The 22961-nt window shown below is 37.3% G+C and overlaps 2 protein-coding genes across 7 annotated transcripts in view; one reads left to right on the forward strand and one right to left on the reverse strand.

Annotated features, from left to right (window-relative positions):
- Positions 1-16923, forward strand: part of CNIH3 (cornichon family AMPA receptor auxiliary protein 3) — a 199241-nt gene extending 182318 nt beyond the window's left edge. The window contains exon 7 of the transcript XR_011337055.1: positions 16911-16923. The gene's annotated coding sequence lies outside the window, so the exon portion shown is untranslated. The remainder of the gene's footprint in view (positions 1-16910) is intronic.
- The window catches only part of ENAH (ENAH actin regulator), a 97346-nt gene that overhangs the window by 20565 nt on the left and 53820 nt on the right, over positions 1-22961 (reverse strand). For all 6 annotated transcript variants that reach the window (XM_069852723.1, XM_069852725.1, XM_069852726.1 and 3 more), the window contains exons 4-5: positions 15923-16007; positions 807-1126 (exon numbers count right to left, since the gene is read on the reverse strand). In XM_069852723.1, the coding sequence (XP_069708824.1) occupies positions 807-1126; positions 15923-16007 (405 nt within the window). The remainder of the gene's footprint in view (positions 1-806; positions 1127-15922; positions 16008-22961) is intronic.

A 22961-nucleotide genomic window follows, 5' to 3' on the forward strand; every position in this document is an offset into this window, starting at 1 on the left:
ATTTGTTACAACTCCATTAAAAAAACTCACACCATTGGCAGCAAGTATCACCTTTCTCTTCCCCAGAAAAAGCTCCATCACAAACTTGAAACTACTGGGAATAAAACTACCAATAAAATCCTCTGCTCTAAAGTGACCAGCTCTAACATAGTATACCTCAAATTTTACCATGAGCTGACTTCTTAAGTAAACTGAGTTTGTTATTAAGAACAACAAAGTACTTGACTAACATTCCATTATATTACCAAAATGAGAAACCTTTCATTGCCACTGGATACATTTCCACAAGCCCTTATGTATAAACATATATAATACATTTCAGTGAAACGTTGCTACAATGATAGATTAAGCAAAACTTTATATGAAAAGGCATTTCTTGCGCTATTACTTTGCCTCAGGTAGGTACATACCTTCTACATTAACATATTTTTCCCCCAAATTATGTAATGAGAATACATCTTGTTCAACAGACCAAACAATAAGGTATTTAGAAATTTTAGCTCATCATACTTTAACCAGTGTTGGAGGTGTTCAAGTTCTTCAAGCAATCAGAGAGTATGGAAATGGAGTGAGCAAATAGTGCAAAAAGAAAATTTCAGAGTTGATAGAAAATTATGACAAGAAAGTCACAGACCTTGGACTTCTTGTCATAAAAGTGGAAGCAATTCCAGCAAATAGAAGCCCGAAACACTGACTGTTGTTGCACAACTGTACTCACTGCCTTCCGTTGCTTCTCTCCCTCTCCACAACCCAAACACATAAAGAGCACTCTGGTATTTGAATACACTCAGGTTTGAAATTCTTACCAGCGTTTGAAATTCTTCTCTCTCTTTCCCATTCCAATTGTTCCCTTTCCAACTGTTCTTGCCGTTCTCTTTCTTGCCTTTCTCGTTCAAGTCGTTCAAGCCGTTCTCGATCCTGCCTCTCCTTCTCTTGTCTCTCTCTTTCTAGGCGTTCTTGCCGTTCCCTTTCTTGCCGTTCTCTTTCCAGTTGCTCCTGTTCTAGGCGCTCTCTTTCAAGTCTTTCCCTTTCTAGCCTCTCTCTCTCCAGCCTGTCCCGTTCCATTCGTTCACGCTCCAGCCTCTCCCGTTCCAGCTCCTTCTGCCTCTGTTGCTCTTGCAACTGTCTACAATCATGAAAAAAGGGGAAAAGACTAAGCCGCAAAGCAAAAAACAGAAATACAGCAACTTGTTCAGAACAAGAAGAGATAAACTAGTCAATGATCTTTGCATCAGCAAGGACAAAAGCAAGGTATTTATACCTACATAAAATTCTTAATTCTACACATTATTTTTCTGAGCTGGAAAACAGTTGTATTGTGCTTACAGTAAAAAGAATCATATATCCAATTTCTTCTTACCTGACTGAACATTCTGAGGGAGAGCTTTCAAGAGGCAAGAGTAGAAAGTTGTCATTGATACTTTACTAACTGATGCAATCCTCCCAGTTTGGGATATGGAATCACATTTATTCTTCGCACAGTATTTTGTACTTGAAGCAATGAATAAAAGTACAGTGAAACAGCAGTAACACTCATCAAAAAAACTCACTTCCAAATAAATAATGCTTTGCAGTTAAGCTAGTCCACCAGAAGTTGTCCAAATTTTACAGAATCAAAATGTGTGTGTCCCTCTACACCTACATGCTACTACATGAACATACAATTTAACTGGTGTCAAGACAAGAACAGCCTGAAGGCAGGGGAAAAGTGGACATGCTAAGAAAAAAATCCAGGGTGCAGCAGCCAAGGAAACACTGCAGGGAGCTGCAGTTTCCAGTTCATGAAGTCTTTGCAAAGGAAAGTAGCTAGAGGAAAGATGTGGAGAGGATAAAAAAACCACAAGTAAAAGCCAGTCAGAGGAAACAAAGAACTTCCAAAGGGCAAGAAGGAATCATGCAAAATTTGCTGCCCACACCCACCAGGGTGACTGAAAAGAAAGGACTTTAATGCAAACATACAGTGGGAAAAGCTGTAAACATCTCCCCTCCCTTTAGTTCTAAAAACAATGTACATTCAAATAAAATACACGTTTCTAGTCAGCTAAAATATAGCTTTTGATTTTTCAAAGCTTTTTCATCTCTTGGGGGAGCTCACTACTGAAGGAAGAATTATACATCCTCCTCAAAGCTGCAGCCAATGTGTTCCTGCCAGTGTGCACCACTGAAAATCTTGTTAGTTATCATCCTCTATTTGAATTCTTATTTTCAAGAAATCGTGGTGTTAAAAAGAAGAAGTATACAAAGCACACATTTATTTCTTCTGCCATGCAGATGCAAACTGAAGATAGCTTCTAAACAAATACAAAGCAAAAGTAGCTTCTAAATATAAAGCAAAATGGAGTCCTAAATTTTGACACCTTAATCTATTAGATTTGTGTTTTCTATAGACTGCTACTGGACAATTTCATTTGGAAAGGTCATTATTAATTCTACACTACACGCTTACAGTGATGTAAAACTGAGGCCTGAAAATGAAGAGAACTTAAGCTATTTCATTCCTATTCGTGCTCAGGAAACACAGGCAGAACTGGAAATCCCAGCTCATGCACAGTTACTACCGAAGTTCAGCTTCTTTCAGAACAATGCTTTTTCTTTAAAATCAAACAAACCCTGTAAAATTTTGAAATTTCATAATCGCTATAAGCAATTAAGTTCTAGTTACATGTCGCAAAAGGACTTCTCCCTACTGAACTTGTTACCCAACATCCTCAGAAGCCGCAAAATAGTTCTGTTCCTGTATCAGTTACAGAATCACAGAATCACTAGGTTGGAAAAGACCCATCAGACCATCGAGTCCAACCATAGAAGGCAATCAGGTTAGTTTGGCAGGACCTGCCTTTCATGAGCCTGTGTTGACTGGGCCTGATCACCCAGTTCTCTTGCATGTGCTGTATGATAGCACTCAAGATCACCTGTTCCATGACTTTCCCCAGCACTGAGGTCAGACTGACAGGCCTGTTAGTTTCCTGGATCTCCCATCAGCTCCTGCTCTCCCTGTAATAGCAGTCATTAAGAAAATAGGGTACAACTCAGCTTATTAAATGCTTGATTTTCAGCCTCTTAAGTCCACAAAGATGTCTACTAATTGACTAACACATACGTGGAATCATTAGAGGATTTGTACAAATTATCAACAGAATACAATACAAGCCACTGAAATTTAAGCTCCAAAAAGGCTATGAAAATATTTTCAGCACTGCATTTTTGCTTGCTCTGTATTGTACAAACCAGCTTTACCATGTGCTCTTTTCTCCTCAGATAAAATTTATAATTAGAGAAATACAGAGTTTTCATCACGGATAACTTCAGCTTGGTCGTCTTAGGCTCTTTTATTGTAAGGGAGAGGGGGATGCACAGATATTTGTAGCTAAAAGGCTATTCAGAGACAGTGAACGTTTAGACTCCAAAGCAGCTTTAGTTTATTTTGTTCATTTTTTCATTCCTTGCACAGAAACAAGCACATTCTACCTAAAAATGTACACATTATTAATCCTAAAACTAAAATGTAGATAAGGCATTTGAGGTTATAAACACATCGTGTTACATTTAGTTCATGAAACTGGAAGGTATCAATTCACTGGGTTTAATACCACATCAAGTAACTGCCAGATATTTACATTTCCTTTTTCTTAATTTCTTTACAGAAATAGAATATCACTATAAGTCACTTGTCACAAAAGAGCAGTGTCACTGAGGCAGTTCTGCAATAAGCCATAGAAAGAGCTATGCCACTTCATACTTTCATAAAAAGAAATAGTGAAGTGCTCTTGACTAAATTCCTTAATATTAAATTATTTAAGATAGTAATGATGATGACTGATTATGAAGACTTTAATTCCAAGTAACTAGGCAATAACTTTGGCAAATAACACTCATCCAAGATATAACTGAAGTGATGCACGGGACAGAGGGGAAATCTGCTAAATACACATAATACACATATAAAATGCTGGACTAGTTAACTTCTGACTCCGGACTGAGATATTGGGGTTATGACATACAGTTCTATAACAATAACCACTCAATAACATGTTCTTTCGCTCTCTCCCTACCTCCTTCTCTCTATTTCTCCCTCTTGCTCTCCCTCTTTCTTTCAACAAATAAACAAAGAAATAAACTAACAAATAAACAAAGACCTAACCAAATAAACAAATGAACCACCAAACAATTAAACAAACAACCAAAATGGATATATGGATAGAGAGCTAGAAGAGCTAGAAGAGCTAGAAGAGCTAGAAGAGCTAGAAGAGCTAGAAGAGCTAGAAGAGCTAGAAGAGCTAGAAGAGCTAGAAGAGCTAGAAGAGCTAGAAGAGCTAGAAGAGCTAGAAGAGCTAGAAGAGCTAGAAGAGCTAGAAGAGCTAGAAGAGCTAGAAGAGCTAGAAGAGCTAGAAGAGCTAGAAGAGCTAGAAGAGCTAGAAGAGCTAGAAGAGCTAGAAGAGCTAGAAGAGCTAGAGAAGTGTGAGCACCTCTGCACATCAGGCAGATGAACTGTGTAACTCCTTGCCAGAATGATTCGAAGACAGACATTTAGGAGCTGCTGATGAAAAACCATGCAGATGATTGGAGAGTAGTGGGTGATGTATTCTAGGCATTTGCCCTGGCCTAGAAGGGCAAGGAGTTTTGTTAGTTTTTACGTAAAGCTTTTCTAACTACCAAGAGGGGTATGTCTATGTGTATATATGCATGTACTATATACAAGGTTAAGAGGGAGACATGGATGAAGAGATTGTACACTCTGTAAATGTATACTGTGTCTCTATATAGCCTGTAATTACATGCAATTTTAGCTAAAGCCTAAGATGTATGTCTAAATCAGTTTGTTTGGGATTGACTAGTTCTCCTAATACGTATAAACATGATCCTGAGGCTTACCTGGGGTTTATCCTCCACTGCCAAGCGCTATAAAGATACAATGCCCACATCATAACAAAACATACCTAAGTGTTTATACACTTCAGCCTTCATCTGAAGCAAAAAATATTTCGGTCAGCAATGAACACTATTAAACTGTATTGGCTGTCCACTAAAATACAGATAAATGTCATGAATGTCACCTACACACGACCTAAATGAAAAAGTCCATGATTAAATAAATACTGAGTGATTCAGTATTTAATGGTTTACTTTGTAAAGAAACCTCATTTTCCATTTATTCAGGAAGTAAAGGAATAAAACCAAATTTTTTATAAACATACAAATAAAAACTATTAACGATCCAAGCATTTTGCTTATGATAAAAACGCTCTACCAAGAGAGGGCAGCAAAATACCTTGCAAACATTTCCTATCGTTTATAAAATTCCTATGCAGTGAGATAAAAGAGATGCAATACACCACCCTTGAGAATAATTTTAAGTTTAAATTATTTTCATTATACTGAAGCATCCCTTTATGAACAAGCAGGAGAGAAAAAAAAAAACCAAACCCCAAACATCATCCATCACAACCCATTACATTTTTTACAGTATTTTTAAGAACTTTAATAAACCATTCAGAAAACCAAACGTGGCACAGGTCAAAAGATCAGTATGTCAGTAATGCAATCCTGTTGCTTCAACACAATTTAATGAGCAAGGATGAATTACAAGAACTAAGAACTAAAGCTTAACATGTGTAACAGCTGTAGCTTAAAAAGATTAAGAATTCATTTTGCTAATTAAAAAAACAAACAAACAAAACCAACAAAAAAAACCCACAAAACGGAAGATAAATCTGTTTGAATTAGATCTCACTGCGTGTGTTTAGTTAGCATTAGATAATGTAATTTAATTTTAAAATTCTGTCAGAGATTAATATTACGTTATGTGAAAGCATTAACAGATTAAGAACAGTTACTACACATCAATTAAAGCATTTTGGAAATGTCAAGATTTTGGTAGTTCTAAACCAGAAGGGTTTAAGAGTATTGTGAAAGCAATACATGAAAATACTTCAGCCTTAAAAAGCATCATTTCTAGCTACCAGCAGAAGTTTTGAAAACACTAAAGAGTTAATAAAATGCCCCAGAAATCTATGTTATAGTGCAATGTTATTTATTTTAAAGGTGTGAACTACTAGAATCTAAGAGCTAATTCACATTGAATAGCTGAGACAGTGCTATAAAACTGACCACCACGTCAGTCATACGCAGTGCAGGTACTGTCACATATGGGTTTAGATTCAAAGGGTCAACTTCAGAATTTCTGAACAGGTGCTATTTTTATCATGCATTCTACTCATGGAACTTTTTTTCTGGATTTTAATTAGATCCACTCCAAAAGCATCTTAAGAATCTTCACTCTGGAGTGGGGAGGGCAAGTATTGGTCATTTTTTGTTGTTCTTGGTTTTAAATTAACTTACTTTAATACTGCAATAGCTTTTAAAGTTATTTCCCCTCTTCTTCTTGCCCTTATACTTTTGTCCAATTAAAGAGTAGGTATATAGTCACAGAATGAAGAAAATCATATTTACAATACTTTCTTGTAACTTGAACTCTATCAGCATTAATTCTCCAGTTCTTCGGGCAGACATGAAGCAAGAGCATGACTGCAGTCTTCAAATAACATAAGGACTAAAATGCAACAGGCAGACTTACGTACACACTGTTGTGTCCCTGCTGAACAAAATCCAAACTTTGTGATGGTATGACAACTGCAATCCAGACCTGCCTTTAGTTTACTGGTAAAATAATATTCTCTGTCAGAGCAGACTCAAAGAGTCAGAGAGAATCTGTTTTTTCCTGGAACACTCTTCACATTTAAGCTGTGTCCTGGTCTCCGGAAGAGTTATCACTAATATCTCACTTTGTGGAAAGACTGTCATTCCACCAAAGACAGTATGCCTCAACAGTAAGCCTCAACAGTAAGCAACTCGCATTGTGGTGAAAAACAGAGCTGGTGTCACAAGGGCACCAAGAGAAAAAAACCTAGAAGTAACATATCCATTTGTGGGAGTTAATAGCTGTCTTGCTCTGACAGGTCACCTTGGTGTCACAGCAGGGCATCAAATCACTCAGATCAACAGGAATACTATCCTTGTTTTGCCCACCTATAGGTGCAACAAGAACAAGGATGGACCAAAACAATACTAATGAGTATATTGAAAGAGGACACTAAACCCACCACTCAAGCCACCAAAATGACATAATGATGCCTTTAAAAAAATATCATAAAATGGATTCTTGAGTGGAGATTTTCAGGTCTGTGTCCCACACAGCATCTTTTGCTTTTTTTGAAGAATAGTTTGTTTGTGCTGTTAACTATTCAAAAACAACAGAAGGTTGCTAAACCATTAGTAGCTTAAAACACCACAGCAATATATTCTACTCTAACTATTCTAAAAGTCACCATTAAGACATTGTGAATAAGAAACCACAGTGTGATTATACAGAAGTATTCAACCATGTATGCATCCTGCATTCTGTGCTTAACTAGCTGTTGGGGTTTTTTTTAAATGTAAAGTTTATAACCAAACATAAACAACAAATCTAGGAATAATGCTGTTGTATCAAAGTTCTGAAAGTGTACAATATCAACCATAATTACACTGGGATTTATCAAACGAAACCAATGGAGTTAATAAAAATGTGTTGTAGATTTGGCCATTAAACTTATGATTACCAATTAACTAAATATTAAAATACGTTTAACCATTAAAAATCATTTACCAATTTAAAAAGTTGCATTGCAATAAGCACTATGCAAAAATGTCTGTAGTATTTCAGTCCTGGAGTTGCAGTATTCCTAGGCTTTCTGGGCTGCTCTGAGCTCTTGCACCAGCTCCTCTAACCCTGCCCCAATCTATGGAGCAATAAACAAAACAGTAATGTTTGGAGTTTTATTGTAAAATGCATAAAGTCCCAGTATGTGGGCATAGATAACATTATCTAATCCAACAGTCACTACCTACTAGAATACATCTCACATGATGGCTCTCCTCCCACCACTGAGTCACTGAAACAAATGGAGCAGCTGGCTGCAAACAGGCTACACAATGCATAGCTGAGCTAGAGGCACTAACACCAGATGCAGGGTGACCTCAGCTCCATCTGAAGCACGTTGTCATCTACAGAAGTGCAGTTATCTTGTGAATGCAAGGAACTACATGCACTCTTTGGACATCAATTTAACTAGATACAGTGAACTTACTTTGTCACTGTTATAACCATTTAAAAAATTTAAATGTTGATCACTTGAATGTTGATTATTCTGAATTTAGCTGCTAGTTGAGTTTTAACAGCTTAATCCTCTGATCATCTCCTGCACAAGTTCAGAAAAGGAAAAGTTGCATCTGCTATGGCCCATTAAACTTGCAGGATCGTACCTGAATAATAAAACCTGAGTATCAACATCAAACTTGCTCTTCCATCTTTAATATTAAACATTTATTCATCATCCCAAAATTCAGCATTTGCCACAGGGCTCGTTCTCCTGTATGGATAGATAAACCTACTGAATACATATCTCAGAGCCTACATATTAATGCTTATGTAGCATGGAATGAATACACATTTCATAATCACTTACAAAGAGAAAATATATTCTAAATCATACCAACAGAGATAGCAAATTTCCAAACACAGGCAGCCTCCACTGAGACCAAGAGCCTTTGTGACTAGAAAGTACACCTGATGCACCAATAACATAATGCCAGCAGAAGCCATCAAAATTCAATCTCTTCCCATCTTCCTAAGCTCTCTCAGTTGTATGAACTTCAGTTTGCATCATCCACACTAAATTCTTGCTACGTGCTCTCACTAAAACTCTTATCAAGTTAGCTTTATTTTTTTTCCAAGTGCAAGACAGGTGGGATAGCTTCCACCCTGAGTACGCTACACATTGTTTCAGAGAAATCCAGACAAGAGCTAGTTGACTTAATAAAAAGAGCAGGAAACAGTCACGTAGAAGATGAGTAAAGTTTGACTGCTCAAAGGCAAGAGGTTTGTGACATGACTCTATGTATATGCTCCAGAACTGACAATGACTTCAGTTTCAACAGTGGTGGACCTCTGGGTCTTTAAGCAGTAGTGAAAGGTGAGACTGTTTAATTATGTCTTTTTTAAAGTTTGTATCACAGAATATTTTACATGTAATTTAATGCAAAATTATAAAGGCATTTTAATTAATTACATGTATCATGACTTTGAAACAAAATCTAGAGGCCATTATAGCTATCTCCAATGTTCAAGCAGCTTTACCCTAACTGACCAATATTGCATCTAACACTTGTCCCCTTGACTTGATCTTCCCCATACGCTACTATTAAGACATACTAAACCCTAGTATTTCGTCTGCAGGTTGGGGTTTCTCCCCCCACCAATGCCTAAAACCAGGACGCCATTATTTCTCATCTTGTTGTGGTCGTCAAAATCCTCAACATTATCCAACTCCTCCTGTTCTATTTGGTACTCGCACATCTCAACTCGTATCAGCAGCAAAGACTTATTTTGTTCAGCAAAGCACTAAATAAAACTTCGTCTTCCCCAATGATACAGGAGGAACTGCTTATTCTCCTCACAACTCCACATAGTCTTCTACCTTAACTAGGAACCTCCCTCTTGATACTTGTCAAATGGTTTACTGGAGCCCAGGAACACCACATGAACATCTTTCCTTCTTTTGCAGAAGGAAATACTATCTGGGTACAGTTTACTGTGATATGTTTTCTCTGGTTAATTATTCCTTTCTTCAAAAGTAGTGCTAAATCTTTTCACATGAGCAAGGTCAAACTAAGAGGCCTTCATTTCCTCGATAAAAAAAAGGATTCAAGGTCTAACTTTTATGTTATAAAATGTTCCACATTAGTTGGAAATAAGAAAATAAGAGAAAGAATTCAGTTTTATCAGTCAAGTGAAAACTGGTAACCAACCACCACACTGAAGACATGAAGTGGCAGCTATAAACCTAAAGGTTATTGATTTCTAATAGAGAAATGGATCAATTTAGACTTGATTAGGTTTGATCTCATCTTGATCTTCTCAACTTATTACATACACTAACAGAAAACTTGAACTTATCTGGCAGAATCCATATTGCCAGAAGTCATCTGTGCACATCAAATTTTAGAAAAAATAAGACTCTTGGTAGCAGAAAATCCTGCTTTCACGGGGAACTCCCTCTCAGTGGTATTGTAGTGAGTATGGTCAGGACAGAACTAAATTCATGAAAGGCAACCACAACAAAAAAAAAAAATCTCGAAAATAATGTGGAACAGTTTAATCCCAATGTCTTGTTTTGCATTAAAGAGAAAAATTTTGCAGAAAGGATAAGATTTCAAGGAGACATTTTCAAAAGCATTAACCATGATACTTGTCAGAATCATCCTTCAACCAACATCCATATTCAACTGCAGCAATTAAGGCAGCAATTTTGCCAATGTAGTCAAAGACTGCTTAATGGAAAAGTGCTCTTCTCAGCCTGCTAAATATGTTGGTGTTACCCAACATTTACAGCTATTCAGTACTGTAACCAGACGGCACCCACTATCTCTCCATAAAGCCAGTTATTAAGTCTCTGAAAGCTAGACCTGACAGAACTAAGGAAAACTTCACTGTGAACGGAAACAAAGCAAGAGGACAGAACTCAAATGAGTACCAGAACCCTTCCAGAAACTCTGAGGGCAAGAAACCATGCCCCTGAAGTCTTTAGGATGAGATAAACAACACTGATGGGCCTTTTTGCTGTCTCCTTTTGACTCCTGTCCTGCTAAAAACACCCCTTTCATTCCATCTAAACCATGTTTCTGGGACACAAACTTCATGCAGATTTTATAACACGCACAGCACACAATGTAGGATGAGAGTATTCGGCTGACCGCTCTTATACACCAACAAGCCAGCAACAATATTATATTCAAATGTCTATCTCAGATTACAACTGCTTGCTTAGCTACAATCTAATCAAATCATATACCTTTAAAAAAGTCCTACTTCTTCAAAATAAGCTGTTGGATAAATGGCACAATATCAAAAGCAAAGAAAAACTGTAAACAGTATATCTGGCCACTAACTAGGCAAAGGTCATGGGCTGTGGGAAATCAGCAGAAACCAGGGATGGAGAGTGACAGATAAACTTTCTTTCCTTTAAATTATTATTGCTACATTGCTACTGAATTGCATGCCACAGTTTTTTCTTTCAGTTTTTTCCACATGTCTTCAGAACAGTTCAGGAATTATATATGTAATAATTCCTAATTTACAGGGGAAAATATAAATTCTTTTACCACAGCTAAAACTTAAGATTAGTAAAATCTCAGGAAAAAAACCAAACCTGTCAGTAAACAAGAAACTGCTAGCCTTTTCAGCCTCTGCACTTGTACTATCTAAAACTAAGAAGCCTCCCAAAGATATAATGAAAACCACATCCTATCAATAGTACTTTCCAGCATAGTCAGACACCAAGTACTCTTTAACAATAGCATCCCAAGCCATGACATAAACTAAAACTGTAAGCAAATTTGAAGTATTTAACAATTACAAACCCCCCTAACATCCTGCTGCTGTGTTCATGTGAACTTGTATTTTTCAGTACTTACGACAGAAGTCGGTCAAGTTTTGGTCCATTACGTCCCTGAAGGACAACAGGTGGCTTGTATACCCTCATTGTTCCTTACAATCTACACACTTTCTGTTTCTGGTGTTCTTGGTCTCCTTTATTTATGAAGCAGCAGTGATTCTGAAGCTATTTATAAACTTTAACTCATTAAATTCCCAAGTGTCATACTAGATACCAACTCAGTGACTCATATGCCTGACAATATATTTACCATGGCTGGAAGAGAAGGTAAATTTACATGCACAAGTAGAACACAGAGACATGCCATGAACTAATCTTTTATTTTAAAATAGTATTTCACATTAAGTAACTCTGAAGTTATAACAAGTATGTATGTCAACTGAAGTTGGCTCATTATCAGTGGATTTTATGAACACTGCCTGACTACTACTCTAACAAAATAAAAGATAACCTATGTAACAAAAAATCCCTTCATTTTTGAAGATCGAAAACGGAAGCTAGAGTGTTTTTAAATCTTGTTATTAATGTATTTAAATAAACACAAGTTAAGGAAAACTACAGTTATCTCCAAGTACTACCTGACAGGGAATGCATATAACATGGGTTAAGGTTTCTTAAAAGAAAGTAACAAAGTTCTCAATTCACCAGAAAAAAATATTTCATTGACCACCTTATGTGTAATCTTGGCCTCAAAAACCTCAGTGTTTTAGATAGCCTATCTGGTCCCATTAGCTTTGCAGACTGTCATCACTGTACTGATAACAATGCAAATATTCAAGTAACAAGCTCTGCAGCAAAATAAACAAAGTAGTATTACTACTTTAGCACTTTTACTCAATATGTAATGCATCTAATTCCTTTCTAAAATATAGAAAATTCTAAATCAAAATGATAATTTTGTTGACAATCATCTAATTTAATTCTTCAGTTCCCAATTTCCCCAGGATTCTTGAACACTGGTTATAAAACTGAAGGAAAACATCAGATCAGTCGAAGAGCTCTCTTTATTTGCCATTCTTCACCAGTCACTCCTTTGGCAAAACATTTCTGAGGAAATGTTTCTATTTGTGCCTAGGAAAACCCTGAAGCTACAAGAAACAATTTAACTTTGAAATTAGCCAGGCTTTGAGCAGAGGGTTGGACTAAATGACTTCCACAGGGTCCCTTCTTCAATTTTAGTTTTTATGTAAGCAGATTTCTCTCAGGCTTCTCTCAGACTTCAAAAATATTCTCCTGAACTTAATATGGGAGTCAAACACTACTGAATTCAGGTATATGTAATAGGCACTTAAAGACGACTGTTATCAAGTCATATCTTAAACATTTCACGAGCAATAGACTTAGCAGAGCCTGCCCTTCTACTGATGCATCACAAACTCCATGTTCCTTCCTACACAGTAACATTTATTCCTTTCCCTTGCATTCATTCCCTGTAGTCTCCCTGCTCCCCATAGAATTCAATTCTGCCCACACTGCCTTTACCTTTTACTGAGACTGGAAATGTCACTTGTAGATGTTAAAAGTAATACACACCTAAACCTTTATTTCCCAACTCTTTACTATTCTCTGCATTATGGTAGTAAGACTATAGTTATTAGTCTGAAAGCTGAAAGACAGTTACTACAGAAGAGAAGCTCTAGCTTAAAGTTAACTGAACTGTATTATAATCATATAGTAACAGCAGTAAAGAGGCCAGAAAAGCATTTGTCAGAGTTTTTAACAAAATTACATGTTGTTTTTAGGCTTAAGGACACAACAACAATAGCCCTTCCACAGACAATCTGGCTAGCAACATGAGTAAACACTCATTCCAGTTCAATATCCATATTTCAAGGGAAAAATAAATCAAAACCAGGACCAGACTTCAAAGAGGATATTAGACAAAACCAAATAGAGCACACAGTTCAAATAAAGTGTAGCTATAAGAGTGCCATCTGAAAATATATCCTACACAAAAAATTTCAAGAGAGGTTTGCAGAGCTCTTAATATGGGGCAGCATTTTTTTCTGGAGAGAAGTCTATTTACAATGCTTCTCTGAAAAGTATTTCAGCATTATAAATTTCAAATTAATACAGCCTTCTAAAGGAATAGATGGGAAATTAAAACACTAGAAGTCACTAAGAACAACAAAAAAAAACAGAATCAAGAAGAAAAAGTTTTTTAAAAGTCATTCAAAAGAAGTGACACAAGATCTGTATGACAACAGCAGACTTGGTTGCAAACACATCAGATGGATTTGTAATAAGCTTCTTGGTATTTGTCTTTGAACAAGGAGAATTTCAGATAAAGCATTTCCTGCTCAGAAGAACATACTGCAGAAGAGATGGGCAGGTATGACAAATTTCGATCTTCAACATGTATGTTCAACGTGTATAGCTATCACCAAATTTATAATATGAATGATTCCCAAACTAACAATCTCATTCTACTCACCTTTGCATAAACAAACAAAATGCAAAATACCAAAACAGAAAATATTTTAGTGCCAATTAGACCCACCATGTTAAAATATTTTTTCAGTTACCACTGAAAGCTATTAAATGCATTTACACCATCAATCTGGACTACGTCCTTTTTATTCAAGGATCTTGTTCCCTGCATCTGTACTGCATGTGACCTAAAGTGCTCCCAGCATCCCTTCTGGAAAGGAACAGCTAATCTCCTGGGAATATTTTGACTGTAAAACAATCCAGGATTGCACCACAGGCAGTATGCTTGAGACAGTCCAAGGTCTTGCTGTTTTCACTTAACCCAGCCTGACAGCACTATCCTAGAAGACTTTGCCATTTCATATACCCATATCCCATACACTCAATCTAAGCACTAACCCATATTCATAGAAACACAGAATCATTAAGGTTGGAAAAGACCTCTAAAACCATCCAGTCCAACTGTTAGCCCAACACCACCCATGTCATGAAGTGCCATGTCTAAATGTTTACTGAACACGTCCAAGGATGGAGACTCCACCACTTCTCTGGGCAGCCTGTTCCAATGCTCCACCACTCTTTCAGTAAGGATTTTTTTTCTAATAGCCAATTTAAACCTCCTCGACGCAACCTGAGGCCATTTCATCTCATCTTATCTCTAGTCAGCTGATTTCATCTCATCTTATCCCTAGTCAGCTGGGAGAAGAGACCAACATCCACCCCACTACAACTTCCTTTCAGATAGCTGTAAACAGTAAATGAGGTCTCTTCTCAGTCTCCTCTTCTCCAGGTTAAACAATCTCAGCTTCTTCAGTCACTTCTCAGAAGATTTGTGCCCCAGACCCTCCACGGTTTCACTGCCTTTCTCCAGACAAGCTACAGCCCCTCAATGTCCTTCTTGCAGTGAGAGGTGCAAAACCAAACACAGTACTCAAGGTGTAGCCTCACCAGCGCCAAGTAGAGGGGCAAAATCACTTCTCTGGTCCTGCTGATCACACCATTCCTGATACAAGCCAGGATGCTGTTGACCTTCTTGGCTACCCGGGCACACTGCTGGCCCATGTTCGGCCAGCTGTTGACCATCAGAGGTCCTTCTCTGCCAGGCAGCTTTCCAGCCACTCTTCCTCAAGCCTGTAGCTCTGCATGGGGTTGTTGTGAACCAAGTGCAGGACCTGGCACCCGACTTTGTTGAACAATTAGCCTCTGCCCATTGATCCCGCCTGTCCAGATCCCTCTGCAGAGCCCTTCCGCCTTCAAGCAGACCGACACTCCTGACCATGTTAGAAATGCTATTGGTCTGAAAAATATCCCACAGGGTATCAGACAAGGCATAGTGGCTTGACATTGAAGGGAACAGCTTAGCTTGGAGTAGTGTCAACTGGTCAGGGGAATGCTTGACTACTCCCTGAGGGCAGCACACATATAACCAGTACTGCCACAGTTGAAAGTTAAACTACTAAGGGTTTCATAAATTTATACACTAAAAGCAGGAAATAAACTTTTCTTTGCTAAAGAATTAATAGTATAAAGGTGAACAAGCTTTCCAATACAATATTTTGATCTAGCAAATCCACTTTCAGGAATAAAAATTGCCACTTTCCATCATGACTTAATTCTTTATTTCTAAAGGTTAAAACTTCCTTCCTTCCCTGCTGCTTTCTTTTTAAGTGTGTGTCAAAAACTGAAGAAACAACAGTCACTGGAAAATTAATTAGGTTGATTGAAAATGACAGCAGTGAAATCTTCCAAAGCTTTCCAACTAATCTTCAACTCTTTCATGACCGGCCAATAAGCAATTACACTGTTTGAATTGGTGGAGATCACAAACATGGGATCTAGCTACGAGTGCTTATGCAGGAAAGCTGTACTACTGAAAACTGCAGGTATACAGATGCTGCCCTAAGACAAGTAATTTTAAGTCCTTGACACTTAATTTCTCACCATTACTAAGGAGTTACTATGTTCTTTAATTGAACAGATGTTCACTTACAATACCATACCTTCTCTGGATTTCCAGTTCTTCTTGTGATGGACCATTCTGTACTTGAGAGGGAAGCTGTGAATTCTGTCGAGGCAATGTAGGACCTAAAGGCAAAGACAGCCCATAAATTAATGATTTGAACTTTCACTACACCAAAAAAAGCACAAAATCAAGGAAAAAGGCCAGCCAACACATGACATTATAAGAACTGTTTACTTCTGCTTTTTAAGCAAAGAAGCTTAACAACACAATTCAGCAAATGAAAACTTCAACAAATGTTACCTTACATTTTTACAGAATGGATTTATTTCACATGGATGAAAAGGCTTTATAGAAACGCAAAACAAATTTTATATATGATGGAACTTGACAAAAGCTTTGAAAAGCACTCCAAATCTGAGGTTTTCTTAAAACAATGAGCAAGTAGGAGGAGCAGAAAAGGCTCAAAAAATGAAAACACTCACCTAAATAGAACACTGGAAATGGGGTTGGGGAGGGGGAGAACAGGAGAAAAAAACATCAGAAACTTATCACCATATCATGGAAAGGAAGATCAAGTATGTTTCTGCAGATCACACCAAAATTTACTCAGACTTTAACTTGTCAACTTGAATTAAAGACCTTCCTTTGTGGTTAGGCAAGTATTGTGTCCAGAGGAACAGAGGCACATAACGAATGCACAAATTCTGCATTCTACTAAGCATAAGAAATGAGAAGCACATGCAAATTCATCTTCAACTTTTAGTGAAGGGCAATTCTGAATCATACATCTTTCAAATAATTGTATATGCTAGATCTTTCTTCAATAAACAAAGAGGCTCTTCCATTTTCCTCACCAATGTATTTACAGCACAATTATTTAAGAAGAATTAATAGAAATCAAGGATGAAGAAATGTTGAATGGACTACAGTAGATCATTAATGCATTGTTTATGCAACAATGTGCAGTAACCCAGGAAATTCTTTAGACTATGGCTATTTTTAAGGTTATGGAATTTATAAGCAAGCAGAATTAAAAACAATAAAACTTGTCAGGTTCTGAAAAGGTCTCAAAGCAAACCAGTAATTTCTTGCTGAGATTCCATCAAACCAGTTAGGTTAAGAGTGATGGACTTGTAATGAGATCTCCCCCATCTCAAATATCAAATGGAAAATTTGTTTGCCATCTGAACTCATGAAAGTCATCCAAAAACATGAAGAGACCACGCGTGATATGTTGTAGACATTAAGGACAAGCGATCTGCCTCAGATTCAGCAAACAAGTCCCATGTTTAAAGGCTATACAAAAAGGTTCATTTACTCATAAGAGTATGGTATTGTTTCCACTGTGGTCAAAGACAACAAATCCTGAAAATTATGGAAGTGTATACCATCTACTGCACCCTACAGATAAAAAGTAATGTAAGAACTGAGTTCTAGAAGATAAAAGCAGAAAACTGTACTACACGGGTTGTGTCTTCTGTATTTACTCTTCCCAACAAGCATTAGGTCTTCATACCTAAGTAAATGATGTTGCCCTTTTCCTTGGAGTATCTCCAAGCAACATCCAGAGATGTAAATCTATAAAAGTTTTAATGCAAAAGATTTAACTGCAGTGATAATCAATTATTAAAGTTATAAGTAAGTATTACAGAAATATCCGTCATATTGCTTATCTGGAAAACTTTAAAACTACCAAGGTCACATGTGCCCCTCTGCCATCTCTGTTGCGTGACAGGTGGTAGGTAGGCTTTTATGCCCATTAAGCCATGACCACAGCTCGCAAGCAGCTGGGGAAGCAGCTGGGCTGTTTGCTGTCAGCACCACACTGCAGCCTTCCATGGACTGTTAGAAGGAGACACAATCAGGCAGCAGCTGTGCTGCTGCTTAAAGGTGCTCTTTACCACTGCTGCTTGCCACATCTAATAGACTCCCTTCCCTCAGATCAGCCGCTTCTCAATATGGAACACACAGACCTAAAACTTAACAAGAAAGACCAAAAATAAAAAGAAATGGTCATACTACAGCAATTTCCCAACTGGAGCTGTTTTGTACTGAAAATACAGTAGAAAGGAAAACCACAAACTTCCACCCACTTAACCTTGCAGAGTATTTGAACAGTCTTTTCAAACAAGTTAATACCAAGCTATGGGAGCTGAGTTTGGGCTGCCTCTCTACAATCCTTCTGCCAATGTGTCCCCAACACTTTGTTTTGCTAGCACCACTGGAAACCAACCCCACAGCTTCACTTGCACTGGTTATTCAAACCGGCCTAGCTATCAGAAAACCTGTTCTGATAGTCTCAAACTTTGTTCCAGAGCACAGAAAATCATGTTCTCTGTCAATTCTGCAGTACACAATCATCAGCAGGCCAAGCCAGCATAACCCTGAAAACCCACTCCAGTACACCATGTATAGCATATTCATCGCTATACATGCAAGACAGTCAAATGCAATCACCCACTAAAATCAACATGGTAGTTCTAAACAATTTTGCCATAAGGAAATACAACCTGAGCATACTAAAGGCTTTCAAGAAAGGAAAGTTCAGCTCTGAAGTCATTTGGTCTGTTCTCTGACAAAGTCCTCTCTGCATGCAGGCTCTTAACCACCATGCTAACAAGTTAACGGTACATACCAGGTGGAAAAGTATGTTTTATCCTATCAATTTAAGTTATTATAGCAAGCACTTCATTGCTAAAACACAACTGTCTGGATAGTTGGACATATAGTATAACAAATAAGCAGGAGCTGGCTAATTAAAAGCTCTCTCAGAGGTCTCTGAACACTTCAAGATACTTCAGAAACACTGAGTCCAAGAGAAATACTCACAGATACTGCTTGGAAAAAATAGTCTGATCCTTCTATGGGGCCACTTTATCTTCAGAAACCGTTACAGCCCAAGTAAGAGATGAGGCTGAATAGTCTATTCAGTCTGAGTTTTAAGGGAAGCCTAATACCTTTCTTTTCCTAAAGAAAGCACAGATAGTGCACTCTGTAGCACACTTTGGCAGGCAGAGGATACAATTTCATACTAATTTGTTCAGCAGCCACTCAGATTTAAAAGCTTTCTGGTTTTCAGCTTATTCTCACCTTTGCATGACCTTTCCTCTATGACAGTTCTGGCAACTGTGTAGTGAGAGATGGACTGGAAATCCAATGCATTAAAAATCCCAGTGGAAAAAGCTTTGCATGAAGTGCTTCCATCAGCTAGATCAGGACCAGTACTGATTCTCCATGTGGTCAGACGCACAACTATGCTGGCATAGCTCAAAGAATGACATCAGACTGCTGCGGGATGCTTGAGCCAAATAAGGGTCCCCAACATCACCTTTCTAAACCACAGTCACAGTTGTAGTTTATCAAGCTTTTTACTTAATTTTCACCTCCAAGTGACTTCTTATCTCCATATCATTATTCAAGAGCTGAATTAATTCCAGTTGCACAACCATGTGGAAGTATATTTAGCAAGCTACAAATAGAAACACGTGGTTTCTCCTCATTCCATGCTTTTTGGTTCATCGGTTCCTTCAATCTTCACAATTACATTGTCTGGTTTGACGTTGCAAACCGAACTCTCCACTTCTTTTATTATCACCTTGCCTTTTGCTAGCAGTGTCGACATAGCATACTGAAGACATCATATTCCTATGAGGTAATAGTCCTAACCCTCATCCCCCGAGTATCTACTGTTCAAGACAGGAACAATACATACACTACAGGATATATAACACCTATTTTCATTTAGCTGGACAGGCTTGCTCTGGAGCTGGTAATGTAAAGATTTGTGAAGTGTTTTTTCAGGGACCACTGGTAGTCAGATGGCATGAAATCTTCCTCAGAACCCTTCACACACTAGGGCTCAAGAAAGCCAAAACACACACAAAACCCCCAGTCCTGTGATTACTGTACTGTTCAGAGTACAGCATCAAAAGAAATAAAATCTACTTTTAAAAAAATCTAGTACCTCCAGAAAAAGTTGGTCAACTATGACACATGACAATTTTAGTTTGAGGGGCAGACCTCAATTTTTCCTTCAGCAAAAGTTTCTATAAACAACTCGGTAATTAAGAATTTCCACTCTTTCATATCTCAGCATGTTAGTGCTAAAAATAAGCAACTTTCCAATTATACACTCTGATATTCTAATCAACGTATGACTGACTTTTCTAAGGAAGAATGGATTGAAAGCAGACAGCAAATTAGTGTACTGACCAATTATAATCTTTAGAAAAGATTTTCATTGAGGATAGTTTGAGCACACCTACTAAGCAAAGAACACATCCCAGGCAAGAGTTCAAAACCACAGCAAAAAAATGTATTTGTCTTATAGAATTTAAGAACTTTTAAAAGTGCTTGCTAAATGCTTAAAGATTTCCTGGATGAATTGGAAGCAGGCTTTTCCAGAGATCTACCTCAGGAAGCAATAAAAAAGTTATTACTGTGAAGTAACATCTTTCACTTGTCTCTAGCTCCTTTTTCTTCCACTCCAAGCCTGTCCTGCTCTAGAACACTACAGAACAGATACAAAGCTTCAGCAGTAGAATATTACAGCTGCTTACTGGAAGTACAATTTCACAAATTCAAAAAAACAATCACTGAAAGTTAAACAAATCAATACCATCTCCTGCAGGATATTTATTACTATTTTTTTGTACAGTTCTGTCAAAATTTGTTTAAATAGTAATGTTATAGATTATGACTATCACTGTGCATAAAACTACAGAAATTACCTTTTCTAACAATGCTGTACTTCCACAATTACTTTCATGATTTCATGATACCATGTTGTTCACAGAAGGCAGATTTAATATAGTTACAGCTTCTACTGATATTACTTAAGACAACAATATGAACCCTCAAGAGAAAAATATATTTACATTCCTCGATGTTTATTAAACAAAACTTTATCAAAAACATTTATGTACTTCTAGGTACATTTGCTATGCGGTTAAGATCAACTACCAAATTTTAATTAAATTTTGGGCTGCTCACCAAAACTTCAACGCTTTTATGTGATAGAACAGTAACCTTGAACTACACAAATCAGAAACACCATACAGACAACCCCTAAAAGGGAGTACAACTCTGAAAACTTAGCAACTTTCCCTTCACTTCCAAATACCACAGCTAACACCAATTACGCTTTCAACAACCTTATGTGCAATTAAAATGGAATGGAAGTGTTTTGTCCAATACACAGTTAAAAAATCCTTTAGGTCAATATTTTGGCATATAAATCAGGATTAGTTAAATTAGGACCAGCTATTATAATTAGGACCAGTGATTATAAAAAATGTCTTCAATCAATCCCACATTTAAAAGAAAAGAATTATTAGCAAAAATAGAGGTATAATCCAACTTTAGACAACACAGGTGGTAATACCAAATTGTGTTACTTCCATTCTGATAAGCAGTGCTGACAGACTGCTCCAGAGGCTTGCCAAGAGTACAGGTACAGCACAATTACTTCATTGCAGTAGAATAATTTTTCTCTCAAAACAAGTTTTAGCATGACATGAACCAAAACAGTATGAGGAAAAGCATTCGAGATCACCCCCAAGCCTCTCATATACGTTTCTCAGTTCAGTCTCCTAGAGTCTCCACACATATTCCAATTAGGCGACCCTGGTTTTTGTTTCAGTTTGCACTTCCCAAAGATACTAAATTATTCAATTTATGACATGACTGAGTGCATTCCCCTATCAGCAAGGATTTAATGAACTATCCTTGCTGTAAGAAAAAGGACCACACATCAGTATACAGCTGTGGAAAAAGCATGCATTACTAGCAACCTAGCTAAGGTTACTAGTAAATTTTTAAAAAAATTAAGCTCAAGGTTTTTTTCCCCCAAGATTAGAATAAAAATAGAAACTTTGGAAACAAAAAAACTTTTTCCTAGTGTCATCTAAGGCAATATTAGAACAGATTCACTGAAGCCAGGATACCTCAAAATCTTTTTAAGAACCAATGTATAACTTAAATATTAGTACAAAACTCACAATGAATCTTACATGCATGTAATTCTATTAGAAAGAATTAGAATGTTTATTTGCAGTTGCTGTTCTTTTACCACTTTCATCTTATGCAATAAAACTTGAAGTACCTTCTCAAATGCAAATTGTACATACAAAAATCTCCTATTTAGTTTCTTGGTCTCTTAGCAAGGTTTTCCCGAGACTGAAGGCAGACGCCAAGCAAAGAAACACTGATTCCAGCTGAACTACAAATGCAAAACTAAGTATGATGTCTCCTTGTTCCTCTCACCTCCCAACACATGCTTCGCCTTACTTGCCCTTATTCCTTCAAAGGAATAAAAAAATAATCACACATCAAAAAATTTTCTCAGCCATCCAATTTCCTTTCCTTGAGGCTTTTCTCTCATTCCAGAGGCACTCTGATTGCAACACCAAGCTCTGCTTAATGTAGATAGGCAAACTTTCTGTGTAACACAATACAAAAACCTTCACAGAAAGCAGTCATCTTTACTCTAGACAATTAATCAAGACCATTTACCAAGTACCTGAACCCATTGCACACAGCCTTAAAGACAGAAATCCTCTTCAAATGACCTCTTAAACTGATGATATACACTTACTGTTTGGCAGAATTATAACTTCTGACCAGCTCAGACAATTAATGAAATGAATCAATCTTTCAAAGTTTTCTCAAATGAGTGCCAGAAGCAACCTTGGTTCATTTTTAATACGTCCCCTGAACAGGATGGGGCAGGAACTTGTAGCACTAATAGTCTACCCTAAGATTCCAGGGGAAAGTATAGTCCTGCACTGTTGTTTTTCTCTTATGGATTTGCAGGCGGTCTACAATCTGCTCTATGTAGCCAGCAGGAAAACAGGGTCTGGTTGAGTAGCTACTAGTACAGTCATTCAAATTGGAATGGAGTGAAAACACTGACTTTTACAGTGATTTAAGAAATTAGGATGATCATGTCATCAGCACTGCAAATCAGGGAGAAGGAAAAAAAAATAGACAGTGTATTTCAGATTATTTCACTGACAAGGCAGCCATCAGTTCAGAGTCCTTCAAGACAAACCTATACCCTTTTGTTTTAAGGAGAA

This window comes from Phaenicophaeus curvirostris, chromosome 2 (assembly GCF_032191515.1).
Source record: "Phaenicophaeus curvirostris isolate KB17595 chromosome 2, BPBGC_Pcur_1.0, whole genome shotgun sequence".
Taxonomy (NCBI): Eukaryota; Metazoa; Chordata; class Aves; order Cuculiformes; family Cuculidae; genus Phaenicophaeus; species Phaenicophaeus curvirostris.